Source organism: Seriola lalandi, unplaced genomic scaffold, assembly GCF_002814215.2.
Source record: "Seriola lalandi dorsalis isolate HSWRI2012SDOR001 ecotype SW California unplaced genomic scaffold, Sedor1 jcf7180002054673, whole genome shotgun sequence".
In the NCBI taxonomy this organism is placed as follows: Eukaryota; Metazoa; Chordata; class Actinopteri; order Carangiformes; family Carangidae; genus Seriola; species Seriola lalandi.
This window is the reverse complement of record NW_019525226.1, coordinates 117,270-138,519: the sequence shown is the minus strand read 5'-3', so window position 1 is coordinate 138,519 and position 21,250 is coordinate 117,270. Positions and strand designations below refer to the sequence as shown.

Here is a 21,250-nt window from a genome sequence, read left to right as displayed (position 1 = left end):
ATGTCCAGCAAACTGACGTGGCAGAGGCTCAGTTTACAATAAAATCTCAGTGGAGCAGGAGACCTATTAAGTCCCAGCTGGAGTCACATCCTGTTACAGATCTGAGGTTGTTGCTGCTGCCACCTCATGGAGATAATTATGCTCTGCAAGATAAAATTGCTTAGTAATGGTTTGATACTAAATGCCAAAGACTGTCTCCCAGTATTCATTAGAATTGTGTAAAAACAAAAGTGTTGTGGAAGACACAAATGATAAATTAATTTCCATTCCTGGCTTTATTAGTATATACCCTTTTCATTTGCATCACATACATTTTAACATGCAAGTGTGAGGGTGGGTGATATGGATAAAGTGCTCTGTCACAGTAGATGTAATTGTCATCAATCATCATCAAATGCAAAAGTCATATGAAAATCTTGCTATAAACCAGCCCTGTGTCTTCTATAACCTCATAAACTTAGATATTAAAGGGATAAATGCTATGATAGTAATGGTAGGGCAGAATCTCTGAGGGTAGACAAATTGGCATAATCATCCTATCGCCCAATCCTAATGTGTATTCCCACCTGACATTATTTGAGAGTTCTCTGAAAGAGCACAGAGATTGTCATGTGAAAGTTACACAACTCAGTATCTGGCTACTCTCTTGTTTTTTCTTGCTGCTGCCTTTCTCTCTCACAGTTAGCCTCCTCCATCAATCAGGCTTTCCCTGTTCTCTCAATCATCAGTCATCCTCCAGTCCCTCAGCATCTACATGCTTTGGCCTCAGGTCAGCACTACAATGAGAAATGGACGACAAGAGTGACAAAGTGCTAAACGTATCTTCCATATTTGTCTCTCCACCTGTCAGACTCTAAGGCCGCGTCAGGCACCAACTCGGCTGCTGAGGCAGCCAAGATCCTGGCAGAGAATCGCAGACTGATGCGAGAGCAGAAGGAAAAAGAGGAGCAGCTCAGGGTACAGAGAGAGGAAGAGGAAAGGTGAGGATTTTGAATTATTCATTTTGGTTATAATAAGGATGCAGCAGTTATGATAACATAGTTATGATATATAGTACCATCAACTCTGCTGGTTTTATTTTATGGGCATTAAAATGAATATTAAAATACAATGAGCATGGTGAATGAAGGAATGCACTTCAAGCATTTGCTGCTGTTTCATATCCAGGCTGAGAAAGGAAGAAGAACAGCGTTTAGCGGAGGAGGCTCGACTGAAACGCGTAGAGGAGGAGAAGAAGCTTGCAGAGGAGAGAAAAGTCAAAGAAGAAGAAGAAGCTCGCCTGGCAGAGGAGGAGCGGGTGAGACTGGCAGAAGAGGAGGCAGTGAAACAGGCCGAGCTCCAGAAGGAGCGGGAGGAGGCTGAGGCCAAGGCTCTGGAGGAGGCAGAGAGAGTCCGTCAGGAGAGAGACCGCATCATGCAGCAGAACCAGCAAGAACGAATGGAGAGGAAGAAGGTAAGGATGGATGAAGGAGAGAATCTTCTCTTTAGTGGGGTCTTGATAAGGAACAAATGTTACATATTGTTGCAGCAGTATTTTGTAGAAGAAATAATTTATAAAAATGTTAAATATTCTTTACGTTTCAGAGAATTGAAGAAATAATGAAGAGAACTAGAAAAGGGGATGCAAATGACTTGAAGGTGAGCTCACATTCACTCAGCCTGTATATCTTTAAGTTCTGGAGAAAATCCTCTACACTGAGTGTGTGTTAACATGATGATCATGTCTATCTGTCATGCTTGTGTAGAGAGATGACGATAAATCACAGGAGAATGGAGATGAGGGAGGGGACCAGATAAGCTGTGAAACCAAGAGTAAGTGTTTTCATCCTTTTGCTTTCACCTTGATGGCAGGTTCAGGATATCAAAGTGCATGAAAATGTAGACATCACTGCGTTTTTGAATTTGATATTTTGTCACTGAGAGTGAAGGTGTGTCTTCCCGTCTTTGTTTGCATATGCTTTACATAAATTGCTTGTTTGTGTGGGTTTACATAATTCTCTATGCAACATATGACTTGTCTCATTGAAATTCATTTGCTCAGTAGATGACATAGCCCAGACAGATGACATCGCCATGGAGGCCGACAGAGATGAGTGTGGTCTGTCCTCTGGTGATCCGGGGATCCAACAAGATGAGCTCCTAGACAGTGTCAATGGAAAACCAGAGACTGACGACAAGGAGAATAACAATGGCATAAGCACAGATGAAACTCAGGCAGTAAGGTATGACTGCAGAAAAGAGCATGACACAGGAATACATTAGTGGACAACCCGCTTTACCTCCAGAGCCACAGCCACCCCTACAAGAAAAGTGTAGGCTCTCTTCTGACAAATGAAATTCTTAAGTATGTTGTCCGTCATGAAAAGATTTAATTAAAAAGTCATCTCAAAAATAAAACCGTCTTAAGCTAGTGTTATACCTTGCCCATCTGCAACCACGCAAGGATCTGATCATTTCTGAGTGATGTAAATTTTCGACATCAGAGGGCACACGCGAGGCTCTGTGCAGACGTCTGTGTGCACTGTTGTGACAGTACGCCACAAGGGCACCAACTTGCACATGTATCCTCCAAGTGGGCTCTAAACAGACGAGAAAACAGTCCTGTTGACTGTACTGTAATTGTCAGCAGCTGAAATTTTACCAGCGTGAATGAAAAATGGTTTATCATTTGATGAAATACTACAGCACTGTCTGTTTTAGTAAGTTCCTAGGGCTGTCCCTAAATCCGGATACAAAAAATCTTTAAACTTTAAACTAAAGATTTTTTGTTTTTATAAACACTTAACATTATCATTTGTCTTTTCCTTGATACACCTTATCTGCAAACATGAGAAATATATTCTTTGCTACCCTGTGCAGTTAGTGTCAGTCCAGGCACTGCACACGAAACTCCAATATGAGCCTACACTAATCTGTACATTGTCTGTAAGACTTATGTTTTGGTGCCTTTCTTCATTATATGTGATCTGAAAACATTAGATTCCCACAAAGTCAACGGTAGAGATGGCTCAGGGACTTCTAGGGAGCAGCCCTAGAAAAATTGAACTGCACTTGTGACTCGTATTTAAGGATTTTCTTCTTCAGTAGGAATGATTTGGCCTGGGGGGTTAGTGCCACAGAGTGGGGAGGGAAACTAAATGAGAGATGAACGAACTCATTGTTGGTTTTGGCCTTTCTGTGGGATTTGTTTGTTTGCTGAAATATATAGAATAACAGCAGCCTTATCCCTTTTTGGACTGGATTCCCTTCTGTCATCATCCACTTACTCCTCCAGCTCTCAAAGTTGGGTTGTGCTGTGAGAACTTTGTCTTTCATATTTCAAAGTACTTTCCTAACGGGCACCCAATACTTTTTCCCCTTCCCCTCTCCAGTCCAGTCCCTAAAGGCCACCTGGTCGAGGGTTCAGAGTACCTGAATGAGCAGGACTCTGCCAAAGTGGGGTTGGTCTCTGGCATGAACGGTAAAGCCAACCAGTGGAGCTTTGAAGAATTCATTGACCTCAATGTCCACTCTAAGACTCGGCCCCTCATAGAGGCAGAGGACTGTAACCAGGTCTTGATCAACTGTGACGGGAGCTCAGATGGGACCAGGGTAGCCTTCGAGGACAAGGGAACCCCCGTCAACACCCTGCATTCCTCTAATCAACCCATAGAAGCCCTTTCAGGTGCGGAGTCAGTTACTCATTCATTTATTGGGAATGCATAGCTTCAAGATAAATCGTAACTATTTTCTCCTGTGTCTCTGTAGAGATTTGATGCTGCGGCCATCGCTGGGAAGCCTCTCACTGTTGCACTCCTAAAGTTCCTGTCTAGCTGAGCTCCTTTAAAAAAAGAAAAAAAAAATCCTTTATCAGTTCCAAACAGCTTCCTGCTCTTTGTCCTCCTCCTCTTCCGGAGGGAGGAGCACAAGGTGAAGCGGAAAGACCACCAAGTGCTACATTTGCACCCTACATGATGAGGAAACAAATATATTAAAATTATATATTAAAAAATGTTATTCTTCAGGGAAATTCCATATATTCCTTCGTGCTTGCTTCAGGTCTCTTTCCTCTTCCTCTTGTGTTTAGTTCTTCTCCAGATGTTTTTGTTTTTTTCTATGTTGTGTCTGATTTTGATGATGTTTTTTAAGAGCTTTGTCTTTGTCAGGGGTGCATTGTTGTAATTTATTAATTTTGGCTTCTTTGTTATTGTAATTATTGTTATGTATGTTTCATTTTTTTTCTCTTCTATGAGAATATTCCAGGACACATGCACATTAGGCTGTGTGAACTGAATATGAGGTAAATATAGTGAGTTAATGGAAGGAACGTTAATACATTCTGATGTGTCAGGGGTTGGGGGGATAGCATCCCAGGATTTGCATGTGATTCATCTAAATTTACTTGACCGGCTGTTTTTTGCAGCATCCAGCAATATGGCCTTACCATTTTTTCCCCACCTTCTAATTTCTAAGTATGAATATAGTAAATATTTTGTGCTGAAGCTCATACACGCACAGTTTAGCAGTCTCCCATCATGCGCTCACAGTTGGGAGTGGATTCTGTATTCATGCTATACTTCACAGATCTCTGTCCTTTTTCATCCCCTTTTTTTTTCATGCCTAACACACAAACACCTGTCTCCCAGCTTCTCTCTCCCTGTGTTTCCTTCTTTGGCCACTAGAGGGATTCATGAGCACAACTGTTACATTTGAAGCTCAAGAGAGTTGAAATTAAAGACGACGCTGTAGTGAATTCACATCTTCACGTCGGTGAAGTTTCAGCAATTTGTTGATTTGGGGCTCATGGCCCATTTAGGTTTTATTTTTTTACATATGTATATAGAATGTGTGTTTACTAACATCATTGTAATTTACATCACAATCTGAGTTCTAGTCTCATCTGAAGTGATAACGTCACCACCTGCATCTGTTCCCATTCAACTGTTTGAATAATTGAAACTGTGACACATTAACTTAACAGAGTTGAAGTCCATTAGTTTCTTTCATAGCTTCTTCTGAGCTTCTTAAGGCGGTGTGTGTCCATCACTGGAACTTCAATGTTTGGCTGTTTTCATGTCATTCATGTCCAGAGTTCACCTTTAGTGAAACTAGAAATCAGGTTTTCAATTATCTGGTTTTTATTTGAACTTTACCAACACATCCACACACACCTCTCCATCCATCCTTCTGCCTGTGTCACTCTGTGATTAATTTCACTTCTTTCCCACAAACCATCTTCTAAAACACCAGCTGCTGCATCAGACAAAATGCATTTCAACTGTTTTTTATAATATAAAATTTGGCTCTTTGTTTATATATAAAAATACATTTCTACATATATTTAAGTGTTATTGTATTGTGTATATAATCAGTATTAGGCAAATGAAGCCATGTTTAGGAGGGAGTGGTGTCAGGATGTGGATAATTGAAGTCTGTGTATGTGTATGTGCTATAAGTTTAAGGTTTCTGTTCTTACCCTGTGACACGTGCCCTGTGACAGGGTAGTCGGGTTAGGTTTTTGCAGCCTGGAAAGCTAACACTTACATGAAGCCCTGTTCCACAGCAGCTCTGCAAAACAAGGGGCCAAGTGGGGACCCACTATGTTTCTCAAAATGTGGTCTGTAATTCTGTGTATATTTGAGAGATTTCAGTCATATATCCCCAAGCCCTAGTTTTGATTCTGATGTTGCCTCACAGACTAAACAAGTTAACATTTTAATGGCGAACAGAGCTCACAACCCTCAGCAACATTTCTTGACCCATGAAAACAGTCGTCGCTGTGCCTCATAATGCTTTTAATGTCATCAAAATATGTTTTATATGATGTCAAAAGATATGGTAGGCATATCAGCGCAGTTTGCAACCTTTCTCCTTTGTAACATGACGCAGGGTACATTCACTAAACAAAATCTGAGATGGGGCAGACTTGTTTTCCCATATTGTTTTCTGTCTGTTATGGAGTTTTTTTTTTTTAACAAACTGTGTTGAAATCTTGAAATGCTCAATGCTTGAATAGTCTAAGCACAAGGTTTGGGGACCTTGATTTTTGCCTTGTTCTCTGCTGGCTAACTAAAATCTTTGTACATAAAGACTAGGGGCTTTTAGATCTTAGCTTTGATTAATAAGCTCAAAGAATGTAACAGACTCCATAAACCGTCCTTCATTATTTACCATGTCTCTCAAAGCTGCCCACTTTTAGCTTACATACATTATTCATCTAAAAACACAAGACTCTTTGCACTGTCACATTACTTGCTGTGTTTAAAGAATGGTTACTGAGGAGTTGCTTTACTGTACAGACCCGTAGGAGAGATGTGTGATATTCTGGAGGAAAGTAGGGTTTTTCCCCATTAAGAGATTTCAAAAAATCTCACCCCTAACCCAAAACTTGCCTATACCCAAACTCCGCCCAAACCTTTCCTACTCCTTTCCACTCATGAGTAGCACCTGTTGGGGGGCTGTTGTAGCTGCTGCTTGAAGAAATACTGTATCTATTCCAGGTTCCTGCTGCATCTTTGAGGGCTTGAGTACAGAACTGACTGCTCTTAGTCCTCAATGTTGTCTATAACAATAGGATAGAACGGTGCCTTAGATTGAGATTTAGTATTTTTATTGTATCACAGTTGACTAAGAAAGCTTGTCTTTACCTCAGCCTCGACAATCAGTCCACCCAACCAGGGCAACAGTGTGAATATGAATATTTCTCTGGAAGATTTAAAAACCTAACAATGCCCTGACCACAAATAAAATTTGTACTGTAAATATATCTAAAGTGTACTGAGATGATACAAACTGTTAAAACAATAAAGTCTTGCAAAAATATCCCATTGCCATTTTTTCAATTTCTTGCTGTAAAGAAACAACAGGCTTCATTTCGCTTCCTCTTTTATTCTTGTTGTGCATTGATTTTCACTCATCAAGTCTTGAATACATGAGCAGTTTGTATTTCAGCATCAATCCCAAAAACCTAATTTGTATTTTAAATTCACTCTCTAAACATCTTTGACAATTCTCATAATCCATTCAAGCATTCAGAGGCGTAACAGATTATTAATCAAAGCTGGTATGTATGAGCAGCAGTATGCATGAAAGAAGCATTTTATTCTCTCTGGAAGATTCCAGTAAGGCACTCGAAAGGCCCGGAGGAGACTAATAGTGCATATCTCATCTCACAAAACAAATTCTGTTGTCATGTTAGTATCCAAACATTGACACTATTACAAGTCGCAGCAATGTATATGTAGATAAATGATTCAGGCTAGTGCATATTTAGTTGAAATAACCACTAATCGGTCAACTTCATAAAGAGAAGGTTCACCAAAATTGACTGTTTAGACGTGTTTATGCAAATTCAGAAACAAGAGTAATATTACGTTCTAATATGTCTAAAAGCCAGTTTGTTTTTGGTGTAATTCCACTTTAAACAGTGACCATCTGCAGAGCTGCTTGTGCAGTTCACAGCTTCTTAGCACAGTCAGGGCAGTAGATATGATCTCCATTGATGATGAAGCGCTTGTTGGCCAGAGAGAGGCTGCACTTCTTGCAGTTGAAGCAGTACTCGTGCCAGGAGTAGCCCTCATAGTTCACCACGTTGGTGCCATGGCCAAACCCTGCAGAGACAGAGAGAGGAGGACAGCTGTCAGTCAGCACAAGGCACATCATTATTATTCTGGATAACAGAAGCTATATCCAAACTGTTCTCTAGAACTTTGAGTCATTTGGTTTTCAGCACAGACTGGTGTTAAATTATGAAACAACTAAGAACCCAAATTTGAAATCAAAGATCATTTTTATGCTTTATTTGCTTACGGCAAAAACGGGATGAGCAAAAACAGAAAGAAAAATTATAAACAATGATGTAATTATAGGAATTTTCTTAAAGCTTTATTTGAAATTAATTTAAAAAATATGAATTAATTAGTTGTTTATGATCAGAAACTTTATTCCATAGATGTTTTGAATAATATGTTTGCCTGTAGAAAAATGTGACTGTGCTATGCACTGACTGAAAACTGCTGGCAGTCAACTGGAATTAATTTATTGAAAGTCTACCACTTCAATACTGTTTCTGTTTTCCCCTGTAGTTGTTTTCAGGAAATGCTTTGGAGATTATTAGGAAATTATTCAAAATTACAGACCCATAATGTAAAACATTACTAAAAGATCAACCTTTTGCTGAAATTGTTTCATGATATACTGTATCATCTGCGTTAGCTGTAGCTCATCCTCCAAAATGTGTCTATTGGCCGCATTGCATCACGGTCTGATTGAGTCGTCTGAGTCGATTATAATCTGTCAGAGGTCATTGTGTTGGAAACACCCAGAAGAGGAAAAGAAACAAAATAGTTCTGCTACTGTTTTCTATTCATCTCTGCTGACCTGTGATGGGGTTCTTGCAGCCGTGGCACTTCTTGGCCACATCAGTCTTGTAGCAGTCCACGCAGTAAACGTTGTTCTCATGGGAGGTGAAGCGAGCTTCAGCCAGAGGTTTACGGCAGGTGTTGCACACGAAACACTCAGAGTGCCAGGGCTGGTCCTGGTAGCTGATCCCTCCAGAGGAGATGGGCTTAGAGGGAGACAGAGAGGCACTTTGATCATGATCTCAAAACACAACAGGGCTAGAAGGTCATTCGTTGTAGCGTGAACCGTCTACGAATCGTTTATTTTGAATAGACAGGGCGCTATACTGTAGGTGATGCATGCGCTCTTACTGACTAGCAAACTGATGAATGTTTTTACAGTCACAAAACATACAAAACAAAGGTACACTCAGTGCTTGTACCTGCTTGCAGTGGAAGCATTTCTTGGCAAACTTCTTGTCATGGCAGGGAGCACAGTAGATGTCTTCACCCTTGGTCAGGAAACTCTGTGTGCGGATCGGCTGCTTGCAGTCAAGGCAGGTGAAGCACTCCTCGTGCCACACCTTGTTCTTGTACTCCACGTTCTTGGATCCTGAAGCACAAACCCAAAATAAAACCAACCATTTGAACTGAAAGTTAATGGACTCTTCAGTCCTTCACCTACAGTGTCGTTTCCCCTTTTTGTTTATTCATAGGTAGTGTTATGGTGTCATTTTATTCCGCTCTGTTCAACATTATCATATATATTTTGTATCAGCTTGTGCCATTTCTTTATTGGAGCTTAATGATGCCTTATACTGAGAGAAATATACAAACCCAAGATGTTTTCATGATCACACCATTACATCAAACGCATAAGCCCGACCATATTTGGAAACTTTGGGATCTTGACTAGAATTTGAAATAAAGATCTTATGGGTTTGAACAAAGTTTGCAGCCACATTATCAGTTTGTGATGCATGACCCACTTCTTGTTGAATTACAACAATTAATGGATACTGGAGCGGCACAAATAAGGAAGCTGGCTATTCTTGGAGCTGCTAATAATAATATGTTTATTTAGCCACTTGCACTTCAATTACACAGTGCTTTATATAGAAAAACAATACCAAAGGGAGGTCAAAACAGAGGTCAAGTGCAGTAAAATAGCATTATAAAAAAGCAGATGGAGTCACAAGTATGAAAAGGGTATAGATTTAGATATAAATTATTATTGGATTATAGATTATACAGATTTACAGATTATGTTTGTTGCAACTGAGCTCTAACCACTTCAAACCAGTAAGAAGGACACAGATGAAAACACAAATACAGAAATCTCTGTTCTACCTTTGTCAGGAAACTGTGTGCTCATGTAGGCCCACATCACTCATAGAAATAAACCAGAGGAGAAGATAGGTTTTCAGGGTCTTTAAAACACAAAAGTATAACAGCGAACCCACCTGGCATGACCACCTTATAGCAGCCCTGGCACCGGTTGCCATCCTCCCGGGAGCCACACTTGCCACACATTATCTTGCCATCATCCCGCGCGCTGAACGGCTCGCTGGCCAAGGGCTTGTAGCACTTGGCGCAGCGGAAACAGTCCTCATGCCAGTAGCGGTTCTTATGGTGCAGCTCCTGAGCACAGACAGGAGGCACAGGGTGAGCAGAGGAGCCCTCACTGAGTCCTCACGCAGACCTCATTAAAGTGGAGTTTTGTTCACTCATCATGTGGACCAAGGCTCGGGGCCAGACTACAGAACAAGCCCATGTGGCAGGCATTAAAGTGGAGATGAAGTTAACTGGGATGTGGTGAGCCGTGAAGAAGTTAGGGGATTTAGATGGTGGAAATGCCATATAAAGTATTTAAGTCCCATTAGTAGTAATAACTAACTTTTTTACACATTTAACTGACTGTGACTGAGTGGTGAGAGTGGTTGGAAGCACAGGCTGCTGCTGGATGACAACTGAAGACTGAGAGCTCTCTGAACACAAACAAAAGTAGATGCATTCACTTTCTTTCACTTAGTCTCTTCTTATCTTAACAACATTTTTTCATGGAAAACATTTTGACAAAAATCACAGGTGTAAATAATAAAATTGCTGGTGGTTGAATTTCAATTCAGTTTCATTAAGAAAGAAAATTCTCTCAAATGTTTTCAGAAATGACTGTATATTTAATTCAACATATTGTATTTTATCATATTTTACAGGCTGCAACATCTGTCTGGACTGACCATAAGAGACTCCTTTTTGTTACTATATTACTTATAGGCTAGGTCACGTCCTCCTTCACTCATTCATCTTCACTCACACACACACATTTCACCTTGGAATCAGCACCAATGGGGCGTCTGCACTCTGCGCAGGTGTTGGCACAGAGCTTATCGAAACACTTGGTGCACACGTGCTTGTCGTCCTTCTTCACATACTTCTTCCCATGCAGGTTGTCACGGCAGTAGTAGCAGTCGAAGCGGTCAGTCATGGTGGAGGTAAGATAACTCCTGGGACCTGTGGAAACACAAGAGGTCATCAGACACAGAGCCTCTATCCTCCCATCGTGACTGCTGATTTTTCCATTAGACACCAGATGGGGACAGTGTTGCCTTTAATAACACACCCAAGACTCAGTGAGCAATGCAAGTCAGAGCAAAAGGTCCTGTTCAGCAACTACTAATATATTTTATTTATACAGTTGAGCACTTAAAACATCGTATACTTGAGTCAAAGTGCTTTACAGTGTGTATGTGTGTGTGTGTGTGTGTGTGTGGGGGGGGGGGGGGGGGGGTAGAACAAAAGAAATGAGGGGATAAAGTTCAAGATGAGCGAAAACAAATCCCACACATTGATGACTAGAATGGTGAACAGCAAAATGATGCCCGAGGCAGTTAATGTACTGTCTCTCTGACCTTAGTATGCAAAACAAATGTATGCAGAGGAAGCCTATTTTATGTTTTTCTGTTTTCCCACTAAGACACAGTGAGATGCACCTCTAACAGCAGCATACCAAACTGATGAGGGAAGTGAGAGTGATGTAAAAAAAAAAAAAAGAAAGAAAAACATCTAGTTCGTTCTGAAAAGCTCAGAGCTCATATTTTAAGACCGTCTGGCTCATTCCCTTCACCTCCCACCTCGAAGACCTCCCACTCCCCACCTGAGTCCGGCCCACACTCTCTCTGTTGTCTGCATTTGGAGCAGGTCATTTGATTGGCCTTTGTTGTAAACACTCTAAAACCGAGTTGCCTTTGCTTCTTCATTCATCAACATTCCTGCTCTCCCATCACAGGCATCCGCTGGGAGCAGATTGAACCGTTTCCTGGAACAACTGTGGGCAGGGTGGAACATATCGACATATTAAGCCTTATCTACATCACTTTAAAGCCCCTCCCCTCTCTCAGGATGTCAGAACCAGCAGCTGAACATTGTGTGAACTTTAGCAAAAGCAATTTATTCAGCGTGACACGTATCATTTTAATCCGGTCAGAACAACACGAGCGATGGAGGAAACAATGGGTGGAATGGCATTTTGTCCTAGTAACCATAAGAGCAAGGAAAATATTTATGAAAGGGGACTGCAGCCATTTAAGTGGGATGTGCTACACAGCCGTGTGAAAGATATGAGCCTCCCAGAGTGAGGTATGTGCCCCTGCTGCATGTGGATGGATAGATGGGAGAGGGTTTTGGAGGAAGAGAACTATCTGCAGCTGTGCAGCAGGGATACAGACTGTACTGAGCCCTGACACGCCCCACTCCGCCTACACACCTCCATTTAATGGCAGTGAAACACAGTCAGTCATGTCAAATCACACACACAATACGCATGCTCTCATTACTGAGCCGAGATCTATTTTAGACTTGGACCCTCTATTTAAAGTACCTTGACCTTCCAGAGGGGACTAATGGAGAAGGATGCAGAGGGATGACGACTGGGACTGCTATTGTGGTTCCAGTTGAGATGTGTCCAGAACTTTAATCTTTTGTTACAAACAGTGTGACAGCTGCTCCCTGTCAAACAGGCGTGGTATGTACCGACGCTCAGCTGTGGAGGGAGAGGAGTATACCACTGTGGTCCCTTTAGGGACAAGTCCTCTTTAGCCGGAAAGGTCAGAGTGAGACCAGTTTGAGAGGTGAGTCAGAGACTGGATAGAGCGGATCAAAGACCATATGACCCAGAGAGCATATCAGCCAAATCAACAGCTACACTTTGGAAACTTTCTGTTCTCTGCCCACAGCGTGTTCTCTTAAAAGCAGACCCTCTACGAAATCAGGTCATTTTTAACCTAATCACATCTCATTATCATGTTGCTATGCAGAAAAAAATAAATGCATTTCAACAACAACCACAAGAAAAAAACAACAATTCAAATGTTCCTTTGCCTCCCAACATGCATCAAGAAATTATAAATGGAGGAGAGCTCTACTTCAAGATGATACTTTTAATATCATTCCTCCATCCATTAGCTATACCGCTTGTCCTCCTCAGGGTCGCAGGGGAGGCTGCAGCCAATCCCAGCTGAAATTGAGAAAGAGGTGGAGCACACCCTGGACAGGTCGCCCGTCTCACAGAGCACATAGGGATAAAAAAATAAAAATCACACTCACATTCACACCTATGGGCAATTAAGAGTCACCAACTCACCCAGTTCAAATCCAGAATCTTCTCACTGTGAGGTGACAGTGCTAACCACTGCGTCACTCTGCCACATTTTATTATCATATAATTACAAATAATTTGGTCATTTGCCTTTCTTTTGACCCCAGTAAAAGCATGAGTTAAAGGTTTGGGTTAAATACTCCCTTAAATTCCTGTGGTTATTATAATGAACTTCATCTGACAGGTTGTGGTTTAGTTTATCAGAATGAAAAAGTATAAACCTGAAGCAGTGCATCAGCTCAATGCAATGCAATACAATACGTAAATAGTTCTCCCAAACACAAGCAGGGGACAATTTTTGATTTTATAGTTGGGCATTTAATAAAACAACAAAAGCACCAAAAAGCTGAGTGGACCTTTGAGTTTATGGACTTTTGCACCGTCAAACTCATGACTTCATTATAAAGAACCAAATAAACTGAAGGACCAAGTTTTCCTTTAAAGGTAGAAAAAGTCCTCCACCCTCTAAAGCTGAATAAACCACTTGAAATCCACTGGACTATCTGAAAGTGCACTGTCAAACAAGGAGAAAACAGGGCTTCTAAGCTCCTAAAAGATTTTGGAGCTAAATTGTTTTCACAGGACAGCGGCAATATGTTAAACATCTTTTACTAATTCATTGTTAATGTACGACAATTCCAACAGAGCTTAAACATGCCAATGGTGCAGCTGATTACAAAAAGTAATACATTCTTATTTTTACCTGAGTGTTTGTAGAAAGTCATGTTTGGTTCCAGTCAGGAGGAGAAGAAGGAGAAAAGAGAGACAACACAACGACAGGAGGAGACAGTAGCATCCACAGAAGGTCAAACCCTGAGACCATACGCCTCGCTAACTTATGGGGGGCTGTATATACCCCTCTGTGACCCACACGCACCCCCGACCCCACATCCAAATCCAACCTTCGGCCCCTCCAGTCCTTTTTAGGGTAGGCATTGGAGGACAGAGCGGATGAGAGAGAGTATGATGCTGAGGGGATAGATTAGGTGAGATTGGATTCAACTCCTGTAACATTAGAAGGTAAAAAAAAAAGAAAACACAGTCTGAGGATTTTGAACGATAGCCATGAGGGATAAAAGATACTCCCACTGCCCTGACATTAAAAAGTTTTGTTATCGAGTGTTCACAACATGTACAGATGACATGTAGGATCACTTAACATCATAACTCTAAAGGATGACTCACAGGAGGAGCATGTTAATGACTGAGCTGAGGAGAGACAAAGAGTGGTCAAGTGTTATGTGAGTATTGATTTTCTTCTTATATCTTCAAAACTGTGTGTATACATATTTACAACTTTATATCACATGTTCCAGATGGTAAAATGGTATGCTGAAAACTAAACTGTGAAGAATAGGACAGGAAAAAAACTATATGATCATGAGAACTGGATTCTTTGGAGCTTTAAAATCCTGCTAAAAAGCACAGGTATTTTGAATGTCATTAAACCCTCAACACATTTTAAGTTGATATGGTGAATGTGTTAGCAAACAATAGCCTATTTTCCCATCCAGCTGTTGCAGGGGAACATTGAGTTGTGTTTCTGGCCACCTGGTGAATGTAAGTCCTATAATCACCCTCTTTTAGCTCTGTCTTGGGTCTCCACCAGATCCTGGGGGAAATATTTGTCTCTTTAGCTTCTATAAAACCAAAACAAAGAGCTGAAAGATGCTAAAAAGCTCTGAGGAGCTGAGGGGAGTTGAAGGGAGCTGAGCGGAGCTGCAGAGTCACACGATAACTCTCTGTATAATGTGTCACTAACCACATTATACACAGTCATTATATCCATAGTTACAATCATATCGATTATAGTGCTTTAGATTCAGTTACACCATACTACACTGCATCAGGATCAAAACCATCATCGTTATCATTATCTATTCTGCAGTAAAGCAAATGTGGCACTACAGACGACACTTAACTCTGATTGGTTTTCACTTTTAGAGTCAGGCGAGCTTAAATACAGAAATATAGGATCATTATGGCAATGAGAGGAAACTGAGAGAAACCTCAAAGACCAGCTACAACAAGAAATAAATCAGTTGGTTAGACTCGTGGTAAACTCACTGACCTCAGATAGAACAATAATACTTTACTTTTCAAAGGAAAGACTCATCTTTTAACTATATGAAATACCCTTCTTCTTATATTAGACACCCAACAAATCAATATAGTGAGCTGTGTGTGTGTGTGTGTGTGTGTGTGTGTGTGTGTGTGTGTGTGTGTGTGTTTGTGCTCAGTGGTTTAAATGGCATCTGGCTGTACTTACAGATTTGATTTGGTCCATTACCATGGAACACAACATTACATCTCTCTCCCTTCATAATCTATCACCCAATTGCTCTGAACTCACAAAGACTAATTAATGTGCAGGAAGGCGCCACAACTCCCAGCCTACAAAAACCTCCCTAATAGATGAACAGCTTTGTGTTTAGGACATCAGGATATTTCTTCATCTTCCACTACATCTTTACATACATATTCAAATTGGATTGTTCTAGTTCCAAATGCTTTCATCTCTGACCAGACACTTTGATTTCAAATCTCTGCCTTCATCTCTTCATCTGCACCGAGATTCATTCCTCTCTGGACTCAGATCCTTTGCAGTGTTGGATTGATGCGGATTTTGACTGTCAGAGGTCGGGAAAAATAGACTGAACAGGCGATTCTTCTTTCCAAATTAACAATTAACAGATGGAAGATGGATGAACTGCGAGTACAGCCTAACAATATATGAAAGGTCCAATATTACCAGGGGGCAGCTTTAAATTAATACATGAACTGTGCATAATGCAAAATACGGTGATCAAGGCAATTCAGAAACTATTGAAATTCCATTATTAACAATTTTATTGGAGTCATTCGAGTTAGCAAAGTGAGACAGGAACCCAATGGTAGCTCAATTAGTATTAACATCATCTGAACAAATGGAGGTTGTTTAAAGCTACATGTTATTGAATGTGCAGGGTGAAAACAGTATATAGCATTAATTTACAGCCATGTTGTTGACAACAAATACTTCAAAGCAAACTAACAGCTAAATTAACTAGGTAACTACTCAGTTTTATCTGATAGACATTTTCTATTCTATTTCATCTCTTACCTTCTTGGTTTATGCCATATGCTAATTTGTATGTAACATGGAATAAAAAACATATTCCCTTACTTATCCTGTATAAGCCAAATATCAGTTGTTTTCAGAGGACATTTTCTGCTTTTATGTTTCATATGAACACCACCAAAAGTCCAGTGGTGAAGTTATAAAATCTTGTCAATGATATAACATTTCTTAGTGGTAAACAAAAACAGCCCAAACTCTTCATTTGAGAATATTTTTTAAATGTTTGCCAGACTACTGTAACCAAAACTAAATAAACAAACTAAAGGACATATTTGCTTATCCACTGGCTTCCTGTTTTGATTTTCTGGCAGCACTAATATAAAGTACATCTGTCGTCAGGCTGTGTGCTGCACATTAACAGTCTCATCTGGTGATCTTGTTAACTCTACCAGTAACTGCCGTCCTGACAGACAATAACGCTGGAATCTGGTGCCCACCTCCCCACCTGCCATCTCTTAAGCCCATGCTTTTAAAAGAACAAAAATAACTCCTGATCATCTGGAAAAATAAACAAAACTATAAATATATTTTTTTCCAAATAAAAGAATCAAGGTTAATAATGTAGCTGGTGATGTTACTAATTTGCCATTTTTAGATTTTGAGAGAAAACAAGCATAAAGGTTTTAAATCTGTCCTTACCACTCATGGAAACAAACAGTAATAAACTCTCTCACGTATCGTGCGTGCTTTTGAAACTCAGCCTATCATGAAATGCAATGCATGCCATGAATTGTTTGGTAGGTGTAGCTTCTTGGCTATCAGCCCATCATCAAGCACCTCTCTACATGGTGGATTTGAGGTTTGGTGGCACATAGAAACAGGAAATCTGACCTGTACTTCCTGAGCATATGAGAGCAAATATCTCAGTATGACTGGAACAAGGAGCCACACTCTTTCTCTGTCACTGTTAGTGTCTGAGAGCTTGTTTCTCAACACAACCTTTCGCCCCCTCAATCCATGTGTCTCAGTCACCCTCCAAATCTGGTTAGTGGGCAGACAGACCAGTGACAGACTGAGCCAAACTATCTCTGTAAGGGGAACAATGACTCACCATGCACACACAGAAAAACACAGCAACAAGAAACACGCTGTCACTAGTCCACACGCAGAGCTGTATTACAACAGGGACATAAGGTCAGTAAGCAGCCGAAGAAATCAGGGTGTGGCTGCAAGACCCAGACACACTGAGGTCAAATATGTCTGGACAAAAGGCCGTGAGGGGAGCTCTATCAACACAGTAACACTCCTGTTGGAAGGATATAGCTTGGATAGGAGTGTTGCCAACACACAAACATGTACACAAACACACACTCACACAAGCACTTTCAGATAAAGCCCTCTCTGTAGACCAGCGGCACTTCATCTCTCTCACTGGTTTCACATGACTCAAGCCTCAACACTGAGCAATATGTTACAGAGAAGAAGAAATCTAATTGTGCGATTGACTATGGGTTCAATATCACAGTCATACACATAAACCAACATAAGCCATAAAGCATTCATGGACAGCGCACGTCAGTCTCTGTAACACGAGGTTTTTCTCAAGACTTGCATCACTCACCCCTCAGGGAGTCGGTGCAATACAAAGTTACACTTTCTGTTTGTACATAAAAATAGACATCTTCTTTCTTTTTATCTTGCTGCCGTCATCCTTCACTATGGGCCACTTAAAGGTGAAGCCTCAGTTACTTAACCCATGTCCTCGTTATCGTTTATTGCTCCATGTTAGACTGACCCGGGGCAGTTTTACCACGAAACAGAAGTGCATATAAGAGGAGACATAAAATCTGAGATGGAACGTGGTAAGAATTTACTCAGGCAATCCAATTAGTTTGAGGTACTATTACTTTACTAATCCTATTTTACTTTAATGCTCCTTAAATTTATACTTCACCATGTTAGAGGGAAATATTGTTATTTTTACTCTGCTACAGTTAACTGACAGTTATCGTTACTTTCCAGGATTATTTTATGTACAGTACATATCATCAGCCACTTCAAATATAATTTGTTAGAGACCCACATCTAACAGGATTCAAATTAGTTGAAATTAGCTCAGCCATGACCGGCTACAATAATAACAAAAATAACACAATTTTTATAATGCGTACTTTTACGTTCTATATTTGTATTACGTATCTGTTCATCTGTGAACAGACTGAGCATGTTTTATCTACTGTAACATTAGTATTTAGAGACAAGCAGAGAAAACCAGCTGGAGGCGCTGGTGTGGGGCTTTCACACAATATCTCAGATTTTCAATGGAAAAGGCACAAAAACGAGTTCAGATAAAATCCCTTCACATGTCAATGAACTGCATTATAGTTTTATTTCTTACCTTTTTCTGCTGTATTTGTGTGTATGAATAGTAAAAAAATAAAAAATTCAACCTTGAACTGTTCTATAGCCATATTTGGACATTACATTTGTACATACATTTGTATAGACAACTTTGTCTTCCTGGTAGCTTTATATTTTCTTTAACTAAATGAGACATCAGACTTATAGATGAGTTTGTGCTAAAAAGACACCAGGAGTAAAAAAAAAAAAAGAAAAAAAAAGAGTAATGACCATTTGAAATGTTTAATGTTTAATGAAACTCAGGACAAATGAGATGATCCTAGTACATTTTGCTATAGGTGACATTTTTAATGCAGGCATGTTACCTTTTAGAGTAAAGTTGCACTGTGGTATTGATACTTTTACTTAAGGATCTGAGAACATCCTCCATAACTACAAGAAATCATGAACTGGATTCTTCTCTTTAAAAATCTTACAGAAGGCGTCCAACCCTCTTATTCTCCATCACTACTTATTGGGGCTCTTGAACTTTTCTCAAATCTTTTATTCACAAAGTAATCATGTGCTTTTCAGCTGAGGCTTTTCTCTAGCTGAAGAGGAGAGGCGGGAGAGGACAGCAGCAGAGGACAAGTAGTTCAATATCCACAAGAGAGGATATTGCCTCCACTTAGCTCGTTCAGCCCACACACACAAATAAGCAGCATTGCCTATTTAGGAGTCTTGTGCTGAGCTGGTGAGTGTGCTGTTTCATGTGTTTCGTCAACTCGATCATCTACACACAGGCACATCCTCTCTCCCTCTCCCTTTCTGTATCTGCTCCATTTGCAAGAATAAAAGAAATGATGAAACGATCCTCTCAACAAAGGCATGCCTCCGCCTGAACAAACTGCAGGCACCAAAGCTCTCAGTCGCCTCAACATGGCAAATATCCTGCTGCGGGCCTGATGGAGAGGAGACCTCACAGGCACTGACATACAACAGCTTCACTGAGGGTTGATATAAATTATACACCACATACCGAGCGTTATAAATGAATCATCTCTAACTGTGCTGTTGGATTTGTACAGTGCCTTTGTGCTGATTTTACATCAAAATTTAAAAATAGAAGCTTATTATATAGCCTTAAAAGTGATTTATAAATTGCTGCATGAAAAAAACTGACGCACTAAAGAAAGAGCAGTCTTTTCAAGTTTAAAGTGGGTTAATTTATATCTCAGAAAAGTACAAAGTTTTTATGGGTTCTGAAGGATGGTGAAGTCATACTGAAGCCACAAGGAGGTCCAGTGTGCCAGAGAAAGGATCGTAATCTCCAGGTCTCTTTATTGACATCATGCATTTGGTTTGGCAGCTGCCCAAACCCGAAGGGATGAGACGGTACGATGACGCATGTTTTAACAGTTTCACATGGTACCTTTGGGCTCTGCTGTTCATTATACAGACATTAGCATCACGGCAGAACAATACTATTACTACACACCATTTGATCCATGAGATAAATAGATATCACATCTGTTGCAACAGTCCTGCAGCTATTACTGCCTTATTGTGGTGGATTGCATTACATTACATTTAGACATTGTGAGGAAGGGCTTTTCAGAATATGAGGTGCGGTAAAACAGTGTAGCACAGTCCAATACAACAATTCCACTATAATGATATCCTTTCAAATGACTATAGATTCGAATCAACTCACACTGACAACAAAACTTTACATCATAATTCATTAGTTTGTCTAATTATTACAGAGCTATTGCTTTGGCTTACATCACACACTGATAGGACAGTGCCTACCTCCTGCAAATATACACCTTGAGAATTTACTTCTTTTTTTTTTTAATTTTTAGTTCTTGTACATTTGGATCATAATGGATGAGTTATTGGTTATGAGAGCTCATATGAGAGCTCTTTTAATGAAGCAAAAGTAGCAGCACCATGAAGCCTCACATCCAACATGACATCATTATATAACATATATTAACTTGTAAGCGCTACTTTAATGTTGCAGTTGGTTGAGTTTAACTTCTTCATAAACTGAATCATATTCTATAAAGTGATCATATGCTTTGTATGAGGACTTTTTCTTTCTTCATGAGCTCCAGGGACTTAAACTGGACAAGACTCTCCCCGCTTTCACTCAGATTGTGGATTGCACCACCAGATAACAGGACCCTGGACCTGCTGTATGCTAAAGTCACCTTGCACCTTGCACATCACTTTTACAATATTTCCATCTGAAATGAAGTGGAAGACAAGTGCAAAGTAGCAGGAAATGTAAATGGAGAGGTTTATCCCTGAAATTAAAAAGTCAAAAAATTAACTTGATCAAAAGAAAAAGAAAAAAGACATAAGCATCTATTATTGAAAATTAGAGATGTTGGCAGATAGATACGTGCCATTGCACTGCCAAACTGATGCACAGCAATACCACGGGTCCCAGAGCAGTCAGGTACACTCAAAGAAACTTGTCGCACTTTAGTAAAGTCCTTCTGTGTAACTGACTCATGTCAGAAATGTCACTGCGATTAAAGAACAGCTGCAATTACGCATCGGACGTAAGTAAAGCTCTAAAGTGAACCACATAACATCCTTCGTTTTCTGTCGCGCTACCTGTTAAACGCCACCTGAAGTGAACCACCATGATAATGTGAGTTGAACGCAGCTGTGGTTTGGACTCACCTCTCAAAGCGAACAGCTGAAGCGCCTTTCACTCGACACCAGCGGTGTGTATGTCTGTCTGTGTGTGTGTGTGTGTATGTGTGTGTGTGTCCGGTGGGTTTGGCCGAAGGTAAAATCTGCGGAGGCAACGCAGCTTTAAAGGACAGAGAGAGCAGAGAAAAAAAACACATGCAGGAC

General features: G+C 40.3%; 2 protein-coding genes across 12 annotated transcripts in view; one reads left to right on the top strand and one right to left on the bottom strand.

Annotated features, from left to right (window-relative positions):
• map7d3 (MAP7 domain containing 3) overlaps positions 1-6,801 on the top strand; it is a 28,975-nt gene extending 22,174 nt beyond the window's left edge. For 9 of the 10 annotated variants that reach the window (XM_087178072.1, XM_023421689.2, XM_023421683.2 and 6 more), the window contains 7 exons: positions 851-980; positions 1,168-1,453; positions 1,585-1,638; positions 1,746-1,812; positions 2,042-2,222; positions 3,372-3,664; positions 3,748-6,801. In XM_087178072.1, coding sequence (XP_087034198.1) covers positions 851-980; positions 1,168-1,453; positions 1,585-1,638; positions 1,746-1,812; positions 2,042-2,222; positions 3,372-3,664; positions 3,748-3,755 — 1,019 coding nt within the window. In that variant the 3' untranslated portion in view covers positions 3,756-6,801. The remainder of the gene's footprint in view (positions 1-850; positions 981-1,167; positions 1,454-1,584; positions 1,639-1,745; positions 1,813-2,041; positions 2,223-3,371; positions 3,665-3,747) is intronic. The other variant, XM_023421681.2, reaches the window with a different exon arrangement.
• Positions 6,802-6,851: 50 nt separating this feature from the next.
• fhl1a (four and a half LIM domains 1a) lies at positions 6,852-21,227 on the bottom strand. 2 transcript variants are annotated; one of them, XM_023421695.2, is made up of 6 exons: positions 21,074-21,227; positions 10,651-10,832; positions 9,782-9,959; positions 8,762-8,931; positions 8,359-8,545; positions 6,852-7,589 (listed from the first exon to the last, which is right to left on the bottom strand). In XM_023421695.2, exons 2-6 carry the CDS (start codon positions 10,804-10,806, stop codon positions 7,435-7,437), a joined length of 846 nt encoding a protein of 281 aa, XP_023277463.1. In that variant the 5' UTR covers positions 10,807-10,832; positions 21,074-21,227; the 3' UTR covers positions 6,852-7,434. The 2 variants fall into 2 exon arrangements, with proteins under 2 accessions (XP_023277463.1, XP_023277462.1); XM_023421694.2 differs by lacking the exon at positions 21,074-21,227 and adding an exon at positions 13,679-13,793.
• Between the last annotated feature and the right edge of the window lie 23 nt (positions 21,228-21,250).

Coding starts and splice junctions, on each gene's coding strand:
- fhl1a (XM_023421694.2), bottom strand. CDS start 13,700: ATGACTTTCTACAAACACTCAG. Junction 9,960..10,650: donor CCATTGGTGCTGATTCCAAG/GTGAAATGTGTG, acceptor GTCTGTGCTCAG/GAGCTGCACCATAAGAACCG. Junction 8,932..9,781: donor CTATAAGGTGGTCATGCCAG/GTGGGTTCGCTG, acceptor TTTGTGCTTCAG/GATCCAAGAACGTGGAGTAC.